The 25,619-nt window shown below is 34.6% G+C and overlaps 1 protein-coding gene and 1 pseudogene across 4 annotated transcripts in view; both read left to right on the forward strand.

The window, feature by feature from the left end:
- The window catches only part of FCHO2 (FCH and mu domain containing endocytic adaptor 2), a 113,287-nt gene that overhangs the window by 22,182 nt on the left and 65,486 nt on the right, over positions 1 to 25,619 (forward strand). For all 4 annotated transcript variants that reach the window (XM_036020397.1, XM_036020394.1, XM_036020395.1 and 1 more), the window contains exons 3-6: positions 8,058 to 8,132; positions 11,238 to 11,379; positions 11,471 to 11,623; positions 20,107 to 20,211. In XM_036020397.1, the coding sequence (XP_035876290.1) occupies positions 8,058 to 8,132; positions 11,238 to 11,379; positions 11,471 to 11,623; positions 20,107 to 20,211 (475 nt within the window). The remainder of the gene's footprint in view (positions 1 to 8,057; positions 8,133 to 11,237; positions 11,380 to 11,470; positions 11,624 to 20,106; positions 20,212 to 25,619) is intronic.
- Positions 11,779 to 14,800, forward strand: LOC114501334 (annotated as a pseudogene).

Below are 25,619 nucleotides of genomic sequence, written 5' to 3' on the forward strand. Positions count from 1 at the left end.
GAATCAAACTGATGACCTTCTGCTTTGCAGAATGATGCCCAGCCAACTGAACCACACCAGTTAGGGCTGAATTACACTGAATTTTGAATGTTAAAGTATGTTGCCATTCCTGGTAAAAACCTAACTTGGTGGAGATATATTATCCTTTTTATGTACTGGTGAATTAGTTTGCTGCTATCGTATTTAGGATTTTTGCATGTGTATGTGTGAGATTGACCTGAACATTTCCTTTCTCTGAATGTCTTTGTTAGTTTTTGGTGTCAAGGTTTGTTGATCTCATAAAATGAATTGAAGGATAGCCCCTATTTTTGTATTTTTCTAGAAAAATTTGTGAGTATAGTTTCCTCCTTGTGTTTCATAGAATATGCTGGTAAACCATCTGTGCTTTGAATCATAGGAAGGTGTTAAATTACATATTTAACTTAATAGTTATAAGACTATTCAGCTATTCCAGGTTCTTCTGTGAGAAATGTAAGATACATTTTAAAGGAATTTTTTCATTTCATGTAAATTTTCAAATTTATTGGCAAAAAGTTAATATCTTTTAATGAACTTTTTAAATATCTGCAACATCTCTACGGAAGTCCCACTTTTCATTCCTAATATTGGTTATTTGTGTCTTCTCTCTTTTTTTCATGATCAGTCTCATTCAGCATTTGTTGATTTTAATAGTTTTTATAAACAACCAACTATTGGATTTGGTTGTGTTTTTTTGTTTTTTTACTTTTTACAATTTTTATTAAATTCATTGGGCTGACATTGGTTCATAAGGATTTATTGAGTCTCTCTTTTTGTATTATATATTTTTTATTTCATCAACTTCTATGCCTTATTTTCTTTGATTTTCTGTGTGTTCAGTTTGCTATTATTTTTCTAACTTTGAGGATGGATGCTTAAATTAATGATTCTCAACCCTCTTTCTTTTCCGATATACTTATGTAGGTCTATGAATTTCCCTTGAGCATTGTTTTTGTTGTACCCCCTAATTTCGAGTTAGGATTTTTATTCTAATGAGTTTTAATATGAGTATATTTTGTTGCATTGTGCTTTCTTCCTTGTGTTGTGGGTAATTTAGAAGTGTATTTCTTAATTTCCAAATGTGTTGATTTTTAAAAGTATATTTTTGCTAATGATTACAAGCTTAATTGCATTGTGATTGGAGGACATAATCTGTATGGTTTCAGTGTTTTGAAATTTGTTGACCCTTAGTTTATGGATTACGAAAGAGTCAATTTTGGTAAATACCTGCATGTACCTGAAAAATTGTATTTTATATTTGTTAGCTATAGGGTTCTATGTGTATTTATTATGGTAAGTTTCTGAATTCTGTTGTTAATTTTTTTTATCCTCACTGTTTTTCTTTTTTTTTAATCCTGCTTATTTTATCAGTTCCAGAGAGAGTTGTATTGAAAATCATTTTGATCCTGATTTTTATTTATTCATGTAATTCTGTCAGTTTTTGCTTTAAATGTATAGTTGAGGTCATATTATTAAGGGGATGTAATTTAGAACTATTACATCTTCAGGTGAATTGAAATTTTTATCATTATCTAGTGTCCTCATGTCTCTTGCACTGTTTTTTGTCTTGAAGTCTACATTTTTGTTATTATAATGTCACCAGTTTGCTTTGGGTTAGTGTTTGCATGGTATATTTGTTTTTTTCTTTGCCATGTCCTTGTGGTTTAAATGTGCTTCTTATTTTGAAAGCCACTTTGACAAATCTTTATCTTTTTTTATACATTTATTTATTTGTTTTTAGAGAGATGGTAAGGGACGGAAAAAGAGAGATAGGGAGAGAAATCAGTTGCCTGTTATGTGCCCCAATCTTGGTACCTAACCTGCAACCCAGGCAAGTGCCCTGACTGGGAATCGAAAGGCAACCAAGCCAACAACCTTTCCGCCACACCAGTCAGGGTGACAATTTTTTTTTTTTTAAGATTTTACTTATATATTTCTAAAGAGAGGGGAATGTAGGGAGCGAGAGAGGGAAAGAAACATTGATGAGTGAGAGAACATCAGTCTGTTGCCTCTTGCATGCCCCTAACTGAGGACCTGGCCCACAACCCAGGTCTGTGCCCTGTCCAGGAATCAAACCCATGACCTGTCAGTTTGTGGGACAGTGCCCAACCCACTGATGATCAGCAGCAGTCAGGGAGGCCTAGGGCAGCACTCTTAATCTTTTCATTAGAATATTTAGTAAATTACATTTGGTATAACTACAGATTATTGGTTTCAAATCTATTGTCTCAGGTTGTCAAACTTTTTTGTATAGGTCCAGAAAATAAATATTTTAGGCTGTGTGCCATCTGATTTCTGTTACAGCTATTCAACTGTGCTCTTTTAGTACAAAAGCAGCCATAGTCAACATGTAAACAAATGAACATAGCTATGTTTTAATAAGATTTTATTTATAAAAACAAGCAACGGGCCAGATTTGGCTGATGGCACTGTAGTTTGCCAGCTCCTGTACTATTTTAGTATTTGTTTTCTATTTCCAATTTGCTTTATATTTTTCCTCCTCTTTCTTGCCTTTTGGGCTTTTTAAAAAAAATTGTTTTCCTTTCTTAGCTTAGAAGTAATAACCCTTCTCTATTGTTCTCTTAGTGGTTATCCAGAGATTATAACACACTTCCTTGACCTGTTATCATCTAATTATAATAGTATTTTTGCCCTCTTCCTGCAAACGTAGGGAGCTTATAACACTACCACCTCCTAACATGTACCTTATATGCCATTTTCGTGTATGTGTGTCACTTTTTACTATGGTAATTAAATGTTTTTAATTAAAAAAACTTTTCTTGTGGAAATACATACTTGCATGACATTTTTGTTTTATATTTCTTTAACTTTATTATGGAAAATTTCAGATTTGGTCAGAAATAGAGAACGTGTTATAAACCACTAAGTAATGAACTATAGTTTCAACAGTTATTAATATTGGCCAGTATTGTTTAAAGCAGTTCTCTGGCATGAAATTATTATGTCTATAAATACTTATGTACATAGTATCTATAACAGCTAGGGACTGAAATAACTATTCATCTATCAAAATTAATGATAATTATTTAAAAAGGTATTCTAATATTTAATCCAGCTGATTTGTTTTCAGGTTGTTATGTATTTTATTCTTCTATGTTCTTAGTATTTTGTATAGTCATTATTTAGATTTATTAAAATTATTTACTTTTTTCCTGATATATTGTCCTAGATCATTTTTCTTCTGTTTAAAACATCTTTTTTATATTCTCTTTAGTGTGGATTTGCTGGTGATGAATTCTCAGTTTTTGTTAGTCTGATCATATCTTTATTTTCATTTAGAAAACTTTTTATTATACTTTTATGGATAATTTCAAACATATATAAAACTCATACAGGAGTTACGAATTTAATATAATGAACCCCCATGTTGCAACCACTGAGGTTCAGCAGTTACCAAGTCATGGCCAGTCTTGTTCTCTCTATCCCCTGTCACTGTTATTGAATTATGAAGCAAATCTTAGATTCAGAAAAATTACATTTTATCCATTAGCATTTCACAGCTACATTACATTTTATCCATTAGCATTTCTATAAGAAAGTAAGGGCTTTTTAAGAAAACCATTGCCATAACATGATAAAAATAGTGTATTAATTCCTTAGTATCACCAAATACCTAGTCAATGCTCAATGTTCCCTGATTGTCATATATACACAGAGTACATGTAGTTGATTTCCTCCAGTATGGATCCCAGCGAGACTTACACATTTTCTTTGATTGGTGTGATTTTTGAACCTCTTAATTTGTAGATCTCCCTAGCTGATCTTTAACTTTTGTTTTTGTTGAGGAAACCAGATTATTTGTTCTGTAGCGGGTCCTACATCCTAGAATATACTAATTGTACATTTGTACTTCTATTCAGCATTTTCCTTTACCCCTATATTTCTCCTAAATTGTCACTTAAATCTAGCAGTGTGATGATCACAGTCAGTTCTGTGCTTTGACAAGAATACTTACTAGGTGGTGGTGTGTACTTCCATAGGAGGCATATAAAATGTGGTTGTATCTGTTTTGTGATAATAGCCATTGATGATCACCTAAGTCCATTATTTCATTAGGGGTTTACTTCCATTTATATTTTTGCTGGGTATAAAATTTTGGTTGGTAGACTTAAAAAAAACTATTTTTTAGAGCACTTTTATGTTTGCAACAAAATTGAGAGGAAGATACAGAGATTTCCTGTATGCCCCCTCGCCTGTGCATTCATAGCCTCCTCCATTATCAGCATCACAAACCAGAATGGTATTTTTTTAAACCAGGATGAACCTTTATTGACATGTAATAATTACCAAGAGACCAGAGTTTCCCTTGGGGTTCACTCTTAGTATTGAGTATTCTACTGGTTGGACAAATGTGTGATGACATGTATCTGTCATTATAATGTCATGCAGAGTATTTTGACTGTCCTGAGAATCCTCTGTGTTCTATTTTATTGTTTTCATAGTTTTGCCTTTTCCAGAATGTCATATAGTTGGAATCATACAGTATGTAATAACCTTTTTAGATTGGCTTTTTTTTTACTTAGTAATATGTATGTAAGGTTCCTCCATGTCTTTTCTGGCTTATAGCTCATTTTGTATGAATTTACCACAGTTCAGTTTATTTATTCATTCACATAATGAAGGACATCTTGGTTGTTTCTAAGTTTTGACAGTTGTGGATAAAGCTGCTGTAAACATCCATGTGTAGGTTATTGTGTATACATAAGTTTTCAGCTCCTTTGGATAGATACCAAGGAACACAGTTGCTTGGGGTAAGTGTATGTTCAGTATTGTAAAAAACTGCGAAAACTACCTTCTCTAGTGGCTGTATCATTTTGAATGCCCACCAGTAATGAATGAGAGTTCTTTTTGTTCCACATCCTTGCCAGTATTTGGTGTTACCAGGGTTTCAAACTTTAGCCATTTTAGTAAGTATGTAGTGGTATCTCTTTATTTTAATTTGCATTTTCCTGATGACATATGATGTGGAACATCTTTTGCATGCTTCTTTGCCATCTGTTTATCTTTTTTGGAGAGGTGTCTGTTAAGATCTTTGGTTAATTTTTTTAATATTAGTGTTTTCTTTTTAAAATATTTTATTTATTTTTATTTTTTTAACTCTATTTTTATTGTTGACATTATTACAGCTGTCCCCTTCCTCCCTCCCCCTTTGTCCACCTCCACTCAGCCCTGGCCCCTTCTCCCTCTAGCCATCACCACACTGTTTTGTGTGTCTATGAGTTGTGCACATATGTTCTTTAGCTAATCCATTCACCTTCTTTCATTCTGTCACCTCATCTCTCCTCCCCCCAGCATCTGTCAGTGTGTTCCATGTATCCATGCCTCTGTTTCTGTTTTGTTCGTCAAGTTTATTTTGTTCATTAGATTCCACATATAAGTGAAATCATATGGTATTTGTCGTTCTCTGTTTGACTGGCTTAATAATTGCACTTAGCATAATAATGTCCAGGTCCACTCATGTTGTCACAAAAGGTAAGGTTTCCTTCTTTAAACAGGGGAGTATTAAGCTGTTTTCCTATTGTTGAGTTTTAAGAGTTCTTTGTATATTTGGGATAACAGTTCTTTTTCCAGGTGTGTCTTTTGCAAATAGCTTTTCTCAGCCACTGACTTGTCTTCTCATTTTCTTGACATTTTCTTTCACAGAGTAGAAATTTACATTTTAATGAAGTCCAGCTTAAGAATTTTTTTTTTTTTTTTTTTTGTAGGTTGGGTCTTTGGCATTGTATCTAAAAAGACCATCACTATAACCAACGTCAGCCAAGTTTTCTCCTGTGTTATTTTCTAAGAGTTTTATAGTTTCGTAGTTTGATTTTCAGCAGTTTTACTATGGTATGACTAGGTGTAGATATCTTGTTATTTATCCTCTTAAGGTTTGTTGGGCTACTTGGATCTCTAGTTTGATATCTTGTGTCAGTTTTGGAAAATACTCCATTTTTATCTCTGTAATAGTTTTTCTGACCCACTTGTTTTCTTTTTACACATATATGTTGGAATTTTTTGCTTTGTCCTTAGTCCTTTATTTCTCTTTTCTTTTCCATGCTTGGTCTCTTTGAGCTTTATTCCAGGAGATTCTTCTCACCTCTCTTCCACTTTACTAATTCTCACTGCAGTGTATTCAGTCTGCTGGTAAAACTTACCCATTGAGATATTAACTTCTGTGTTTTTCACGTATAGAATTTGTTTGTTTTTTTTGTCAAATTTCCTGTGTTGTCCTCCACTTTTGAAAAATAATTTCTAGTTCTCTTTAAGAAATTTTTTATTTAATTTGCCATCTCCTTGAACATAATATATAAACTCATCAGGTCTAGGTTTTGTAATCTCAACTTTTGGAACATTGCTAATTTGTTCCTGTTGATTTTTCTTCATTGTGTCTTGTCTCCTCATGTGCCTGGTGGCTACATGAATGTGTATAAGGCATGCACATAGAATACAGTATCAGGATTTGAAGAGATGGGTTGCAGTCCCTTTGAAGGTTCGCCTGTTGATTGTTCATCCTTAGTCTTGGAGTCTCAACTTTAAAGGGCATGGAATTCCCATGCTTCCAAAAACCTTTGGCAGGTCTGAATCTATAACTTTGTCTCCTACGCTTTGAGGCTGTGAAAAGCTCTGCTCCACTTCTCAGTCTTAGCTACCTCTTCTCCATGCCCCCAAGGGAAAAGCTGCCCTACATATCTGACTCATTTCTCTGGACATTCTTCTCTGGGATCTTGGCCTACTGATTCTTAACTACCTCTTTAGTTCTCAGATGCCTTTTAGTCACCCTCCCTCCCGCCTTGCTTTTCTAGTTTTCCTCATTGGGAGGTTTTTCTATCAGATCACTATTACTGGAAATTGAACCCCTTTTTTTCTTGCCGTTAAAACTTACCCATTGAGATATTAATATTTCTGTACTAGTTTTTAAGATTATCCTAGTACCACCTTTGTAATCTACTATACTAAAAAGACAAAAAAAATTAAAGGAGCAGAAAAAAGTCACAGTTCCCGCAGTGAGTAGAATATCCTCTTAATGGTTCCTTTTCCTTAGAGAGTGGGTTATAGATATGGGGTGGGAAGAGAATTTGGAGATAAGCTTAGTTTAGATAATCTGAGTTTGAGGTGATTAAGATATCTAAGTAGAGTTGTGCTTGAGACATTTAGATATTAAACAAACTGAGAGCAGTGTGGAGATCTGGATTTGGACATTGAAAGTAGTAAGTTTGTTGAACCTATCAAAGTAAATGGAAGGGCATTGGTGGTTGTGGACCTGTTACACTGCTAAGGGTAGCGCAGATTGAGAAGTGACAGGGAAATAAAGGAGAGGTAAGATAGAACTTAAGTTTTATAGTGTGAAGAAGGCCAGGATAGCCTCATATTTTGTATGTTATGTGTTTACAGGAAATTTTTTTTATCCTATACTTAATGACTTTGGTTGATATTTCTTTTAAAGCCTGAAATCCTATAAGGTAAATAGTAGTTATATAAGAAACAGCATTCTAGTGTGACATGTTTATTATTATTTTAGATCTAATCACAAAATACATTAAGCCCTGAAGTTCAGGATTTCAGACTTGCTAATAATTCATATTTAGTATTATACAAAAGACTGTTATCAGTCTCTTGTTCTATCAAATGTATGTTATAATGAAATCACAATGTTGAAGAATAGTCAAACTATATTATATATACTGTTAAAAATAAATGATTTTTCACTGAATCAGTTTATAGAGAGAGCGAGAGTACAAGAAGCAGCACTCTTGTTTTCTGTTTAAATAATCTTTGGTACTAAAAATAAAAGAGTGGTGACTTCATATAAGTTTCTTGGTGATATAAATTATTTTAGTTCTGTACCAGACTAGTTCTTTAAGTAGATGTGCACAAAGGACATAGGCCAGAAATTCATGACCAACATACCTGCCTATTTTTAATGTGTAATTGGAGTTATCTTTTTGTTTCTACAGTTTTAATTGTATTTTCATAACTTTCCTATGTGTTTGGTTATTAAACAAGAGATACTATAACATGGAAATTTTATTTAACAGAGCTACAATAGAAGAGGCATACTCCAGGTCAATGACAAAACTAGCAAAATCTGCAAGCAATTATTCACAACTTGGGTGAGTTCATTTCTTTGGTGAACTCTTTTTCAGTGTTTATCTGGTAACGTTCTTCAGATTATTAGGTTTTATTGAGGATGTAATAACTCATAAATGTAAAATATATAATAATGTACTTATTTAAAATGTATCTGTGACTATATTCTTGACTTACTTGAAAATGTAATTGAACTTGCTGAATTACTTAAAGCAGTCAGAACATGTGAAACTTAATTTTTTCCCTTTTATTAAACAACATAGTCATTCAGTAGTGTAATTTGGAGATTATAAATATGTGTAATGCATGATATTCAAATTTTCTGTAGGTTAATTTAAATACTGTGGAACAATGATCTTTAAAAACTCAAACTATTGAAATGTTAAAATGCATTTAAAATGTCTCTTGATTTTTATAGACTATCATTAAATCTTTTAAAGAATTTGTGTTGAAAAAATGCACTCTTCAGAAAATAAATACTAATAAGAATATATTTAAAATGAGATTTGCTTGTAGCCATAACAATTCTGGGAAGAATAATTATATAATTTGAACCATAATAATTATGGAAGGAATACTTCATCTGATTTAATTATCTAAAATTTGGGGGAGAGGTTTTATTTTAGCTCAGATGTGAAAATAATTTGTCTAACACATAAAGATTTTTATAGTGATATTTAGTAAAAGATTCATCTTCTTACGGGTTTCTGATAAATCTCCGAATCCCCTGAAATTTTATGTGAAATTTTGTGTATGTGTTATTAACTCATTTCTGATAAAGAGGGTCTATACCAGCTATCAGATTGACATGGTTTTGTGATTCAAAAAACTGCTTAAGAATGACTTTATGAAAGTATTCTCTAGTTTCGTTGAGTGAGTTTAAATAAAAGTCTTTCTGCTTTGTGGCCTGGATAAAGAGGAATTGGACTCTCAGTTCATTCACAGGGTAGCAACACTGTCCATTGTGTAAGTGCTGACAGCCACAGCTAACAGAATCTTTTGTAACCGTGTGCACTGGCTGGGAAGGACTGGGAGCTATCGTCTTTTTCTGATGAGGAGAGCAGGGACTGGTATTTAGTTACTTTTTGTTTCTTTCCTCCCAGTCCTTCTCCAGTTCTTTCCCCTCTACTCTCTCAATGTAACTTCATTATTCTTTTTTTCATCTCTCGCCTTACTTTTCTGGTACCCTTCTATTTTTGGACCCTCTATTTAAACATGCCTCTTCTAAAACATAATTTCCTCTTTATTAACCACAGTGGAAGTGTCAGGAAGTAAGTAGAAAAAAAGATTTTATTTATTTATTTTCAGAGACAGGGGAAAGGGAGGGAGAAAGAGAGGGAGAAAAACATCGACGTGTGAGAGAAACATCAATCAGTTGCCTCTCACAAGGCCATCAACCCAGGCATGTGCCCTGACCAGGGATCCAATCAGCGACCTTCTTTGCTTTGCCGGATGATGCCCAACCAACTGAACCACACCAGTCAGGGCTGGCCATGGTGTATTGTAGGAAATTCTAACCTATTTTTAATCACCAAATGGGAGATAGAAAAAACGCAAGTTGACTTTAGCTGTGTTTCCTGATAGTAAAGTTACTGACAGCATTTCTGTCTTTGGAATGTGTGCTTTTCAGAAATAATAGGTGATGTTTTATTTTTTTGTGTTAATGTCATTTCAAGATCACAAAGATTTTAAATATTAATATTTTTTGTTTACTGCTGCATATTTAGGCAAGAATCCGAATTTTATCTTTCTGTATTTAGTTGCATTTAAATATATTTTGGATTTGTCTGTTTTCTTAATAAACATTTATACATACATGTTTATTACTTGACTATAAAAAAGTTGTATGTATTAAACTTTTGTAAATGAAATGATATTTGAAATTCCTTAAAGAAACCTGTAGTTAAAGAAGTTTTACGTTGAACTGCTTTTCACTATAAAGAATCCTTTGGTAAAGTGAAGGGACACTCCTGTCTTATCTGCTTTGTGAAGTCTAGACTATCATGTATCAGGTTTACATGAAGTGAGATACAAGTCTGTACATCACTTAGTGCTGTAGCAAGTGGATACATTTTAGGTGTCCTTTTTCTTTCAAAAGTTTCCGTCTAACTGTGTGCCAGATTTGGAGCTGATGAGAGATTTTAAAGTGTGAAGTGAGATCTAATCTGGACAGTCCTAAGTATTTTTAAAATTCTCTTTTGAATGTATTTACTGTTGCTCAAAATGAGCATTTTTAGCTTTCCTACTGGGTAGGAAATGCAATAATTGGCATAGAGTACCTATTAGGATAAGTGGTTTCTCTGTCCTTTTGACTTAGTGATTATTGCTGTTATTTGTTTTGTTTTCTGTTAGAAGTTTTGTCACAGAACAAAGCAAGTGCTGTTGAACATATTTTAGGAAGCACCTGAGGAAAGTATTGGATAAAATTATTCTTAGGTTGTTCTCTATTGACCAACTTAGTTTAAATTAATCATTGGAATCCTTTACTATCTAAAGCTGTTACAGTATAGCAAGTAATTCTTGGAAGTAATTGAACCTGCTGAAAATATTAAATCCTCAATAATGAGAAAAGGTGGTAGGAAAGTATGTCATGCATACTGTTCCATGTAGTAGAAAGGGGATTCTCTTAGCATTTGTTGAAGTACTCAGATAGATAAAATGATAATGCCTCCAAAGGTTTTAGATAACAGTTTTAAAATTATTCTGTATAATTATTAAGGATGAAGGCACTAAAAAAGTCATGTGCAAGTTTCAACTTTTACATGTTTAAATTTAAAGGAACTTTTATTATTGATGAAGCATTTTGAATGGAGACAGTGATTAGAAATGCTTCTGATACAAGTCTGAATAGCCAAATCGACTCAGAAAATAACATAATTAAGTGAAGGCCATGGCCAGACATGTGATAAGTAGTTAACCTATTTCTGTATATCTGAGGTCCAGAAATATTTCATTAGTCAAGGATTTAAGAAGTAAGATCAGCCTATCAGTCATTTCATTTTTAATTTATTTTAATTTTATCTTTTGCCTAATTAAAATGGCTGAATATAACATTAATTTCGCTGGTTCTATTTTGGAGCCTTAAACTTTTTTATAAGTAAATTATTTTCATGTTTTCTTTCCCTTAGAACATTTGCACCAGTGTGGGATGTGTTCAAAACATCTACAGAGAAATTAGCTAATTGTCACTTGGATCTTGTTAGAAAATTACAAGAATTAATAAAGGAAGTTCAGAAGTATGGAGAAGAACAAGTAAAGTCTCATAAAAAGGTATCACTTTTTCTTGTTAAAGGATTGATTGGTCAAATATTGAGTGTCCTATAGTTTCATCATTTTTGATGAATCATTTCATACCAAACAGACTAAAGAAGAAGTTGCAGGAACTCTGGAAGCTGTTCAAACCATTCAGAGCATAACTCAGGCCCTCCAGAAATCCAAGGAAAATTACAATGCCAAGTGTGTAGAACAAGAACGTTTGAAAAAGGAAGGAGCTACACAAAGAGAAATAGAAAAGGTAATTATAATAAAATAATTCCTCTGTGGTTTCAAAGCACTGTTGAATATAATAATGCATTTGATCTTCACTCATGAATGATCTCATATTTGAGATTACACTGTACCTTTGAGTGTTGGTGACCTACCTGAGTAAAACAGAAGTAGGTTTGTAATATGTTGTATATGGTAAATAAATCAGCATATACATAAACAGGAATGATTTCTTTTTTTCAGTGACACATTACAGGATATATTTATAATGTAATTGATGAGATACCGCTTGGAATAAGATTTAATAATGAGGTAAACATTTTTTGAAGCAAGAATTTGGTGTATTTACAAAGGCATAGATAGTTGAAGATAAGCTTTAAATAAAGATTGTGGTCGATTTATTGCTGACTGTGAGCACATTTATGTAGTACTATGGTAAACCACAACCCTTTCCCCACTTGCGTTTTAATTGAAAGTAGGTTTTTTTCCCCCTTTCAAAACAGCTTAACCATTCATTTGTTTGAAGTGGTATAGTTTCTATTAGGAATGAGCTGTAGGGAGTGACAATTTTGAAACTTTGTGAAGTATTTGAACTATCCAATAAAAAGAAAACCAACTTGTAACCATATTACAATTATCATAATTATGAAAGTGTGCATGCATGGGCAGAAACTAAAAGAGAACATAGAAAAATCAAACAGTTGATGGAATTCGCTGTAATATATTTTCTTTAATGTTAGTGTAATAAATAAAAATTGGGAGGAGGAGAGAAAAGAGGCATTATAAGTTTGCAGTTTAAAAACAACCCCCATTCCAGACATAGCAATTATGAATGAGATATAAAAAGGGAAAACAACAAATAACAAGGTCCAAAAAGAATACTACCTTTGTAAACCAGAAATGTACTAGAAACCTGAAGTGGCATGTAGAGGTTGATTGTACAGGTTCGTAGGACTCAAAGTCCTAAGTTAGGCAGTGTATTTTGGCTTTTGTGTGGTAAAGTGGACTGCATATTCCATACTTAAGATATTCGCAAGGACAAACAATTAATGGGAAGATCTCAGGAAATTGGCTGGATAGCTGGAAAATGAACTTGATCTGAAACTAGTGCTGAGTTGGAAGACACGACAGGTAAAGCTCTTGACACAACACCCCTTTTAAATAGCGATTGAGGTTGAACAGCTTTTGGCAAGGCTTACAGGAGGAAGTGAAAAAATGGGAGACTATATCCACTGTGTGGGTGTTCCCTCCTTGAGTGCAGTGCTAATGCATGTATTACAGTGACAGACTTTATACTACAGGACTATGGACATGAATTTTATAAAACCAAAGCAAATTTTATGGAAATATAGGAAAGGGAGGATCTCATGGGATCAGTACAAAAGGATATTGAGTCATATAAAAGTGGGTCTGGAGTAAATAATAGAAGTACTGAACTGTTTTTGAAAGAATATGAGCACCTTTGAAACTCAGATCATCTAGTAGAAGAGGCAGTAAGCATTGCTATGGCAACAGAAGAAACTAAGACTTGACAGAAAGGAATGTTGAAATCGATTCAGAGCAAAGTGAACACTGGCTAATTGTTTTCCTGCTGTGAACAACAGCCCAATCCAGTGAATCAACTTTAGGAAGAGACTAGACTCACTAATCCTGGGTGGAGTGATTGTTGTCTGTTCCATCCTATTGCTGTGGTATGCTTTCCATGGATGGGACATGTCTAGGAACTGTTTGACAAGTACCACTTTCAGGCCCTGATCTGGAATAAGGAAAGGAAGGAGAAATGGACCGTTTTTGATAATTAGTCTGAACAGCAGGATTATTTCAAGACTGATAGTGACAGACTCTTTGACACTGTCAGGTTGAGCTGAAGCCACAGTTTTTCTGTATTTTTTCTAACACACACTTCATCCGTTTTCAGTTTTAAGAAAAGAAAAATAAGGGGAAAAAAGATAATCACAAGGAGCACTGCTTACTGTATAAAGCTAAAGGTAGAGAAGGAAAAAGGCTCTTGGGTTGTTGGGTAGGGCTAAAGCTTTATTAGAAGTTGGGGTTTGGGGGTATAATTCTGACCACAAATCAGTCAAGCTAAGGAACCAGTTCATGACTGTTTTGGTTATATCCCCAATGTTTTTCTGGGTAAGTAATTAAAAACTACTTTTATCAGACTGATACTAAACTGGGGCCTTGGAGGACTGGCAGGAGATACCCTGAAAACTGCTAAATCGGAATGGGTGAGCATAAGGAGTAGAGCCTAACAGAATTCTAGGAGTTACCATTTACATTGTATTGTGTGGAGTTGTCCAGCAGTATTGCTGGAGAGAGAAAGGGGGAAAAAAGAAACCTCCCATTTGAAATGAGCAAATAGCCAAAATTCTAGAGCACAGCTAAGAAATCTAATACTAAGACACCAATAAACTTAACAGTTGGAATGAGAACTCAATCCAGATGAAATTTAAATTTATGAAACAGATGAACAAAAACATTTGTATTGAGGTTCAAAGAGATAAGTCAATATAAACTTACATTAAAGAACATTAAGACTTCCAGTCAAGATGGAGGCATAGGTAGACACACTTCACCTCCTTGCACAACTATGGAAAGAATTACAATGAGATCTCAAAAACATGTAACACCCAGAACCATCAGAAAGCTGAGATGTATGGAAGCCAGACAACCAAGGATTTAAAGAAGCCGCATTCATCCAGACAGATAGGAGGAGGGGTGGAGTTGTGGAGACAGGGTGGAGAGGCGGGAGTGGTGACGGTGGGCCCCACATTCGTGTGATGGATAAAAACCAGGAGGGATACCTTGGGAGTGAGCCATTCTAGCCTCAGGCCAGACTGCACAGCCCAGGGTTCCAGTACTGGGAAGATAAACCTCCATTGCCTCTGGCTGTAAAAACCAATGGGGGCTGGGGTAGCAGAAGAAACTGCTGGAATTTTGTCAATTAAAGGGCCTGCATGGTCTTACAATGTACACAAACCCAGAGCAACAGGTGTAAGGGCGCTAATCGCACATGGGAGGTGGGTGAGGTGACTGGAAGCAGGTGGAATTCCAGGCAGGCCTCCAGATGCCAGGCAGTGGCATAGTCCCCTCTAACCCCACATCCAGAGCCACAAAGAGGTGAAGTGGGTGGCCCAGCCCTGGCAATTATCTAAGGCTCTGCCCCACACAATTTACAGGTGCCTTTTCTACATAGGCCACACTACTAAGATGGAGTCAAAGCAGCCGTATCTAATACACAGAAGCAAACACAGGGAGGCCACTAAATTGAGGAGGCGAAGAAACAGGGCCCAAATGAAAGAACAGATCAAAACTCCAGAAAAAGAGCTAAATGAAGTGGATATAAGTGATCTATCAGATGTGGAGTTCAAAACACTGGTTATAAGGATGTTCAAGGAACTTAGTGAGGACCTCAACAGCATAAAAAAAATCCAGTCAGAAACTAAGGATTTACTAACTGAAATAAAGAACAATTTACAGGGAAACAACAGTACGGTGGATGAAGCTGAGAATCAAATCAGTGATTTGGAACATAAGGAAGCAACAACAACAACAACAGCAAAACAAACAAACAAAATTAAAAAAACCCACCAATCAGAACAAGTAGAAAAAAGAATCCAAAAAAATGAAGATAGTGTAAGCACCCTGTGGGACAACTTCAGTAGGTCAACATTCACATCATAGGGGTACCAGCACAAGAGAAAGAGCATGGTATTAGAAATCTATGTGAAAAAGTAATGAAAGAGCCCTGGCTGGTGTAGCTCAGTGGATTGAGTGTGGGCTGTGAACCAAAGTGGCACCAGTTCGATTCCCAGTCACGGCACATGCCTGGGTTGCAGACCAGGTCCCCAGTGGGGGCCTCATGAGAGGCAACCACACATTGATACTTCTCTCCCTCTCTTTCTCCCTCCTTTCCCCTCTCTAAAAATAAATAAATAAAATCTTTTAAAAAAAAGTAATGAAAGAAAACTTTACTAATTTGGTGAAGGAAATAGACATTCAGGTCCAGGAAGCACAGAGAGTCCCAAACAAGATGGATGCAAGGAGGCCCACTCCAAGAGACATCGGAATTAAAATACCAGAGGTTAAAGATAAAGAGAGAATCTTAAAAGCAGCAAAAGGCAGTTAGTTACCTAGAGGGGAGTTCCCATAAGACTGTCAGCTGATTTCTCAAAAGAAATTTTGCAGGCTAGAAGGGACTGGTAAGTAATATTCAAAGTCATGAAAAGCAGGGACCTACAGCCAGGATTGGTCTACTCAGCAAAGCTATCGTTTATAATTGAAAGGCAAATGAAGAGCTTCCCAGACAAGAAAAAACTGAAGCAGTTCACCATCACCAAACCATTATTATATGATACGTTAAGGGGACTTATTTAAGAAAAAGATCAAAACTATGAACAGTAAAATGGCAATAAATACATACCTATCAACAATTGAATCTAAAAGAATAAACTAAGCAAACAAGAACAGAGACAGAATCATGGACATGGAGAGCATTTTTATGGTTGCCAGATTAGAGGGGGGTGTGAAGGAATGGGTGAAATACAAATAGGTAGTTACAGAATAGCCAGGGGGATGGAAGGTACAGTATAGGAAATAGAGTAACCAAAGAACTTAATTCATGACCCATGGACATGAACAATGGTGTGTGGATTGCCTGAAGGGGGTGGGAGTGTTCAGTGGGGGGGGCAAAGTGGGGATATCAGGACAACTGTAATAGCATAATCAATAAAATACAACTTTAAAACATGTAGATTTTTCCAGTACAATTACCTTCTAAATTGCCTCTACTTACTTTTATATAACCTTAGTTTTCTTTAAATGTTTTTATCATTTAAAACACCTCATGAGTCCACAAAAATGTTTTAATTTTATTTTTCTATTAGCAAGTACTATTTTTGTCACTTCCAAGATGCTTAAGTTGGTATGTAATTTCCTTAATACTCTGGAATATTTTTACCTTGGAAGAGTGACAGCTGATGTAAAGAATGTAAGTTAGAATTTAAAAAGGGTAACTTTTCTTCATCCTTCCAAATAAGATAAAAAGAAAATTTACAATTTCCTGTTATCAAAAAGTATGTTCCAAAAGATTTACCTGTTTACAATTCTGGGTTAAATCTAGCTCTTGCCCTCTGAGATGAAGACAGTAATTTCACAGTTAGAAATAGTGAACAAATAAGTTTGTAGGAGGAGTTGAATGGTTAGACCAAGACTATGACAAGAATGTTGTGGGGGGGGGGTTATAAAATATGTTGGTTTAAATTTTTTTAATTAATTAATTTCTTGGCCTTTTCACTAAGATCAAGTATAAAATTTTAAAATGAATATTTCTGCCTCTCGACTCAGTAAAGATTTGAATATCAAAACTAGTTTGAATTCTAGTGACTGTTTGAGTAGAGGGAGAGGAAATGATGCTTCAGGAACTTCCTCCCATCTCTTCAAGTCCTATAATTTTAATTATCATGAATAATGTTGTGAAATAATTATAGTCTAGAGCAGAGGTGTCAAACTTATTTTCACTGGGGGTCACATCAGCCTCATAGTTGCCTTCAAAGGGCTGAATATAATTTCAACTCTTTAACAGTTAAGGAGTAGTTCCATTTATTCAGTCCTAAAATTATTTCCGCCCTTTGAAGGCAACCATAAGGCTGATGTGGCCCCTGATGAAAATGAGTTTGACAGTCTTGTTCTAGAAAGATATTATAGGTGTTCTAAAAGGAGTAATGTTCCTCCAGGCGGTTGTCTTTTATTTCTACTAGATTGTGAATTCCTTTGAATCAGAAACTATCATTGTATTGTCCACAACACAACAAATCTGTTTACTTGGAAAAAAATCATTATAGCAATATCTTTGAATTTTTCCTGTTTATAAATATAATAAAAATTAAGTTTGTTTTAAATATAGGCTATAGACTAGATTTTTGCCTTTTCTCAATAGTTTATTCAAATATTTTTCTGATTGTTAGATTTTGAAGTGGTCATTTGTGTGCAGTAGTAAATAAATGTTTTATTTCTGTGTGTCTGTCATGTTATGTGCTAGATGTTATCAAGCTTATTGAAGGCTAAGTACATATCTCATTTTCGAGAACCTTTCTTCTTTTGGGGGAGGTAAGACATATTGAATAGTGCAGAACAAGAGGTTAGAAAGAGGTTTTAATGTAGGTTAAAAGGGCAGATACCTTATTTTATACTGATGTAAAAACAAACTTGTGAAAAGAAAATAGGAAAGATCCCATGAAATAAATTAGTTTCAAAAGTATTGACACAGTCATTATAGTTGTATTCTGGTGGGATTTTCCATTTTTACGAGTTTTCTTTCAAATTGCAGTACCTCTATGAATGATCACAACTCATGTCCTTATCAATAGCTGGCACATAAATTATTAGACAGGAACTTAATAGACAGCAAAGAAAAAGAGTAGGTGTTAGGATGAGGAACAAGAAAAGAAGGAGCTACCAGTGGGACTGTATCATTTTGTTTGGCTGTGTCATTAAAAATCATTTCATGGATTGTAGGTTGTATAGCCTGAAAATTTAGGTAGCTGGAAGAAGAAACCAAAGTCTCTTGGCATTAAAAAAAAAATCCAAAAGGAAACCTTGATAACCATGCCATTAAAATTGTTTCTAAATTAAGTTCTAGTAAACCTGACTATCTGGGTTTCCTATGAAGGTATATAGTAAACTTTAAATATTTGTCTCATTTAATTGTTATGTGTTTGAATAGGGCCAGGATGTTAGAGGAAGGTATAGTAACAGTAGTATAAAATAATAAATGGCCAGATATTGGGGAAAGAGTAAAAAAGAAAAAGTTTTAGGAGCAGACTAGAAAGTTATTTAGGGCTAGAGAGCTCTGTACAACTCTTAGATACAGTAACAGCAAAATGATACATGTTCCTGATTATATTCTTTTTAGAAACCATAATAATAGCAGGTACCCTTTATTTTGTGAGTTAAACTATATGCTCGACCCTGTCCCAGTCATTTTACCTAAAGTGCATTTAATCACTGCCAAAGGTCTAAAACATAGGTGGTATTGCTCCCATTTTAGGAATAGAGAATTATGTAAAGCGCAAGGACAAAGTCAAATTAATTCCTGTGTCTTCAGTCTCCAAAACCAGTTTTCTTTATACTACGTGATAAAACAGCATTATATATATATGCTTTATTCAAGAAGGCAGGAAAGCATAGCACACATATATTTAATATACTATATGCACTTACATTTTAGAATGTGTATAGTTACCTTTTTAGAGGGTAGGAGACTGTGTACTCTTGCAGATCCCAAACTTCCAGATAAACTCAACTTTCTAAATCTTATTCTTATACTGAAGGTAGAAATAATTATATATTGGCTCTGATTGGCTTTACACAAATTCCATGTTTTCCAGCTTTACCTAATCCTTCATGGCTCTTAGCAGTATTTTTACTCATCTAGTTATTACCTGTTGCATCCTCCACAATCGTGATTTGAAACTTTTTTCATTCTCCAGAAGCTCCCAAGCCTATCCTGCTCTTCTTTACTTTTAGCAGAGTAAAATTAATGTAAAATTTAGAGTAAAATTTCTTTTACTTCGTCAAGAAAACGAAGATCTTTGTAATCTGGAAGTCCTATAGGTTTTTAAAAGATCTTTAAACTCTTACTTCAACTCTCCCTCTTCAAACTTCCTTTGTCCAAATTGATCAGTCCTCTGAGAATAGTCAAGTTTCTTGTTAGGCAGTTTATAAGTTACACCCAGTTTTTCCCTTTCCTGAATGTCTTCCACAGAATATATTTACTTCTGTGTCTTTGTTACTTTCTACCTATTTCTAGGTGTTCATGTAGAAATGAATTGTCTTTTATGAAGTCATTGAGGAAAAGATTTCTGCATAGTTTATCTTCATTTTCTTCACTGCTTGATATTTAATATGCTAAGTTCTTACTGAATAAGTAACTTTGAACTACAACTAATAATGTAGTAACAATTAAAAAAATAGAAATCTTGAAAAAATAGGTTGTGACTAAAATGAAATTTATAGATTTGCTGGAGCATAATGGAAACAGGCATCAAGGAAAACTGATATTTTCAACTTTTGAGCTAGCTTTATAGTTATTAATCAGACTTTCCATGGAACCACATGTGTGTTGCTGAGGGAAGAAGACTTACACATGTAGGAAGTAGTGTCAGGCATATTTTGATGGTGTTGTCACATTTTTGTTCATTGACACTTTAGTTATACTGTATCATAATCTGGTTATATGATCTCAGTTTGGGTTATAGAATGAAGAGAATTTAACTTTTTGAAAACACATTCTATTGGGTCAGCATTTAATTTCTGCATTATTGTGTGACTACAACAAAAAAATATTACTAAGGACGACTTGAAAAAAGATACTAAAATCACTTTATGTCATATTGATCTCAGCATAGTCCACATCCCTTAAAATGCATTAAATTGTTATTTCTTATTAACTTACATCAAAAGAAGAAAGGTCATTTTGTAATTCAAAATGTTTTTGTTTTGTTACAGGCAGCTGTTAAATCTAAGAAAGCTACAGATACCTATAAACTCTATGTGGAAAAGTATGCATTAGCAAAAGCTGATTTTGAACAGAAAATGACAGAAACAGCTCAGGTTGGTATTTTAAAAGGCTTTAAATCTACAAAAGGATATTTATGTTTACTGGTCAAATATAATTTTTCTGTTATAATTTTTAAACATTTTTAAGTGTTAACAATGCACAATCTCAATGTTTTAATAATGCTATTTTAAAAATACATATTTTGGAGATGAGAACCAAGATGCAATAATTATAGTGGATCATTCAGATAGATCAGAAGAAGTTGTTTAAAGAGAGTTGGGGAAAATGAGGACATTGACAAATGTTAAGATGAAAACTCAAAATGACTTCATGTTGAGAATATAGCAGTTAACAAGACAATCAAAACTCACTTTAATAGAATTTCCATTTTAGTGAGAGAAGGCAGTAACAATAAAAAAATGTCTGTCTTCCATAAGCTTGGGATAATTATATTGGATTTGATGTTCTTAGAGCCTTTAATTAAGGGCCTAAGTTTAAGGTGGATGCATTTTATGAATCATTTCTAAAACTTTACCTCCACCCTCGTTGTCTTGTTTTTTTCCTCGGAGCACCTTTTCATTATCTAACATACCATGAATTTTATTGTATTAGTCATGATAGGTTGGATATGCTGAGGTGAAAAAGAACCCCTCAGCTCTCAGTGGCTTTCAGTAGCAAGGGTTTATGTGTAAATGCTATTTGTCCATCATGGGTCAGCTGCATCAGCTTCACTCTGGTACTGAGGCTGGTGGAGGAACCTCTTCGTAGAACATTATTCTTAATCATCATGTCTGAGGGGTCTAGAAACATGGTAAAACACACTGGTTCTTTTACCCATTTTTTTAAATCCTCATCTGAGGGCATGTTTATTGATTTTTTAAAGAGAAGGGGAGAGAAAGAGAGAGGAAAAGACATTGATGGAAGAGAGAAACATTGTTTGGTTGCCCTTCATATACGTACCTACCAGGGACAGAACACACAATGTAGGCATGTGCCCTGACTGGGAATTGAACCTGTAACCTTTCGATTTATGGGATGATGCTCCAACCAGTTGAGCCACACCAGCCAGTATTACCCATATTTTTCATTATCTGACTTCCTCCATAAAAATGTAAGTTCCAGGAAAGCATGGAGTGATTTGTTTACTACTATATTCTCAGCACTTAAAACGATTCTCAGATCTTGGTAGGTACTCAGTAAGTGTGAAAGAAGAAGTTATGAATCTGTTTGGACTCTAAAGACCCTTCTCCCTGGTAGTGGTGAAGGATTCACATCTCACAAACCAAAAGGCTTGCATGCTTGTGTATAGGCATACATGGATTCATCTTTACTAACCATGTTGTGGGCACCATGCTAAATGCTGGGTGTATACTGTGTTTGTGTAAATAAAACAAGTATCTCCCTGCTCTAGGAGTATAGAGGAGGGAGGTAAACATTAAATACATGCCTAAATATAAAGTTATAAATTATTACAGCATTGCAAGGGGAAATAATAGGCTTCTATGAGCTAGAATACTAGGAGTGACCTAATTTAGATTAGGGAGTTAGGAAAGGCAATTTTGGAGAAGTGACATTTAAACTTGAGGCTTAAAGAATGAGCCAGAGATTCATTCCAGGGCCAGAGTATTCCAGGCATTGGGGACCATAGGTATGAAGACTCAGAGATGTAAAAGAGCTGTCACATTAAATAAAGTAAAAAATGCTTAGTAACACTAAGTAAGGAAAGATGATGGTAAAGTATGAGGTTAAAGAAAAGATAGGCAAGAACCAACCTTTAGTAAGAGTTTGAATTTTCTTCTAAGAGTAGTTTGAAGATCCTGGAAGATAGTATGCAAGCATATGATATGATCTGGCCTGCATTTTACAAGATGATTCTGGTAGTTTTGTGAAGAATAGGTTATACTGAGGCCAAAGAGGAGTCAAGAGTCCATTTTGGAAGGCAGTTAGTAGAGAGGTGAGAAGGATGAGGGCCAGTGTGGCAGCCTTGGAGAAGGAGAGAAGTGAATGCATTTGGAGATGGCAGTAGTGGAGTGGATGGAAGAATTTTAGAGAGATCAAGAGCTCTTCTAGGTTCTGGCTTCTAAGTCTATATGGATAGAGATGAATGGGGAAGACTAAATGAAGAACTGTTAGTGTGAGGGGGCAGATTGGGACCAGATGTTCAGTTTTGAATAGCCTGTACCAAAGTAGAGACAACAAATGGGAAGTTTTGGAGGATCTAAGTAGGCTGGACTGACATAATGTTCACAGTCCCTTACCCACAGTTCTAGATTCCAGAAACTCCAAAAACCAAAAGCTTTTTTTCTGTAACTCATTTTGCAGCAACACTTGACTTAAACTGATGTGAGACTATAGTCTTTATTTATATTACTTAGACTAAATATATGTTTTCCTTTAGAAATATTAATGTTTTGGGTAAATAGATACCACTGCAGATCGTGCTGGTAGTATTATGAAATATATGGTAATAACACTATATTGTCTTCATTTAAAAATCCAAAATATTGAATTCCAAAACACCTGGCCCCAAAGGTTTTGAATAAAGTATTGTGGGTCTGTACAAATTAGGGGTTTGCCAGCACACAAAGCTGCCAGAGTGACATCACCTTTGGACAGAGTGTGAGGAAGAAAGGGCCACAAGAATCAGAGTTTCACCATTGATGGGTTGATAGAAGAAGAGATGCTGAAACCCAAGTAGGAGAAGTCAAAGAAGGAAGAAAACCGGGAAATGTAATGACATGGCAGCTGGGAAATGATAGTATTTTGAGAAGGGTTTATAGTTAGTTAGTGTGTCAAATTGAGGCTCCACCTCTAGTGAGATAAAAAGTTAAGATCACTGTAGACTTTGGTGGGTGTCCTTTTGTTTTTTAAATCATTAGAACACTCATAAGGCAATTGTTGACTTGTTAATTTTGCATCAAAATGACTAGTTTCTATTAATGAAAATATTTTCCCTTTCAATTATTTATTTTGGAGAAACAGGAATTAGAATTTGCTAGACTTGGGGTTTTTATATTACTTTATACAACTATTCTTAAAGAATTTTAAGCATTCATTTTTTTCCTCTTCTTATCTTTCTCTTGTGCTTCCTTATTACATTTGTTTTCCAAATTTGTGTTTAGTTTATCTTGCAGTATCCAAGATGGGAACATTAGTTTATTTGATCAGATGTATAATTAACCATACTGCTTTTGAATAAAGATGATGGTATACTGTGCTAATGTGTTTGTTCTCTCTCTCTCTTAATCTCCATCTACCCCCCCCACACACACCCTGGCAGAACAGATTAACTATTGTTTGTTAATAGACAGTAGTGTTTAACTTGTGTTGTTTAGAAGTAAAAAGAATTATTGTACATCTCCACTTTCCTTTTATTCCAAACTGAGCAGGTTGACCTAACCCCAGTGGGAAGGGACCTGTCAGTCTAATGAGAATCAGATTTGGGTGGCGGAACCTATATTTGCTAGTGGGGAAGGAGATTGAGTCCCTGGGGTGAAGGGGGTTTAGAAAGTACTTGTAGTATTTGTGATTTATTTTTTTTTTATTTGTGGTTGACAATAAGCATGATTAAAATTGTGACTTGTCTTTGTGTTTCTGATTTTTATCACTGTCAGTTAAAGACACTTAAAAAACTTCAAACAATATGGAGATTTTGTTTACTTTAAATAGTTTGATGGCTAGGAGACCGAGATTTGTTTAAGCAAGGATTTAGGACTAGAGTGCTTTTATATATATCTTTGGTGGCATAAAGAATTGTACGTTTTATATACTTATGTACAGTATGTACAAACAGTGAATTTGAACCAGCAAGGAGGAAAAATCTATCTCATTTGTTCAGGAAAGTTCTTTTATATATATTCAAACATTTGAGAGTGTATTCCCATTGTAGAATTGCTTTACTAACTTTGAGGAACTGTGATATTTAGCAGCATCTCCTCACCAAAAGCAACTCAGCACAATTTTAGAATTGTATCTGAATTGTGTATTGAATTTGTGTGTGGCTTCATACTCAAGATTTTTCTAAATAATTAGGGATCTGCCTTATTCATTGTGTCTGCTTCAAGAGAATGAGAAGGCCAGCACAGTTTTCTTGGAATTAGGAGTCATCTATATACAATTAGTGGCATTTTGACCATGCAATTCCTAGATTTAGGTCTACCTGTCTGCGATGCAATATTTTGTTCATTAAGTTACATAAATTTAAGCTGAGGGTGACTTCTTATAATATGAACATAAAATAGAATCATGCTTCTTCTGAATATTCCTGAGTTCTTAAGACTAATTCAGGATCTTGCATTGTTGGTATTCTCATTTACTTGGTCAAAATTAGTCAAAACAAGAATTCTATTTTAACTCTGCTATTCCTCATGAATAAAATTGATTAAAGTGTTTGGGTTATTGTAGCATTAATGTCAAAACTATAATTGCACCATTATTTATTTTTTTTTAAAGTTCAGAGTCTTAACACAAGTATGAACATGATCATTTGGCTTAGTGATTTTTTGATTGTGGAACTCAGTACTGAAGAAAACTGGACATTAAGTACAGGGTGAGGGAATTTAATTTGATAAACAAACCAGAGGAAAATAACAAGACATTTAGGCCTATTCCTTAGAACTGATTTAATTTGGGGAATGGGGGAGGGTAATCAGGCTTGTGCAATAGAAATGGCAAATGTATTTTGTTTGAAAACAGCTGCCCTGGCTCTGTGGCTCAGTGGATTGAGCACTGGCCTATGAACCAAAAGGTCACTGGTTTAATCCCCAGTCAGGGGACATGCCTGGGTTGTGGGCCAGTTCCCCAGTAGGGGGTGCCTGAGAGGCAACCACACATTGATGTTTCTGTCCCTTTCTCCCTTCCCCTCTGTCTAAAAACAAATAAATAAAATCTAAAAGAAAGAAAGAAAGAAAATGGCTAGTTCAGCATTTCCCAAATCCTGTTTTGAGAAATAATTGTTCTGTGAGATATTAATAGATATTCATAGACAAAGGAAAACAAAAAGAGTTGTTTGGTCAGAGAATTTTGGAAAACACGGGCTTAAACACAGTAAAACAAGTTCTGTTATTTTAGTAATTTTCAGAGTTTTTAACATTTATTGTAAGGCCAAGTCTAGCAGTGGTTTTCTTACTGGGGAATAAATACCAGAATAACCTGGGAATTTTTTCCAACTTTCTCACCTCTTTCCACTCCCACCCCCCAGGTTGTAGTGGAAGATCTATTTTGTAGTTTAAAAACATTCCCCAGGTGATCTTTATGCATTCCCACCTTCAGATGCATAAACTCACTGCTCAGTGAGTTTACAGGCTCCTGGAATTTATTTGACCACAGAGTATCTCTTTTGAAGACTACATGTTAACATTTCAAGGATTAGAAAGACATTTTGAGAGTCTATGGGTTAGATTTTAAAGTCTTCAGAAGTAAACTGCAGTTTTGCTCTGGTGACTAATTAATTTTCACTTTT

Source organism: Phyllostomus discolor, chromosome 3 (genome assembly GCF_004126475.2).
Source record: "Phyllostomus discolor isolate MPI-MPIP mPhyDis1 chromosome 3, mPhyDis1.pri.v3, whole genome shotgun sequence".
Classification (NCBI taxonomy): domain Eukaryota; kingdom Metazoa; phylum Chordata; class Mammalia; order Chiroptera; family Phyllostomidae; genus Phyllostomus; species Phyllostomus discolor.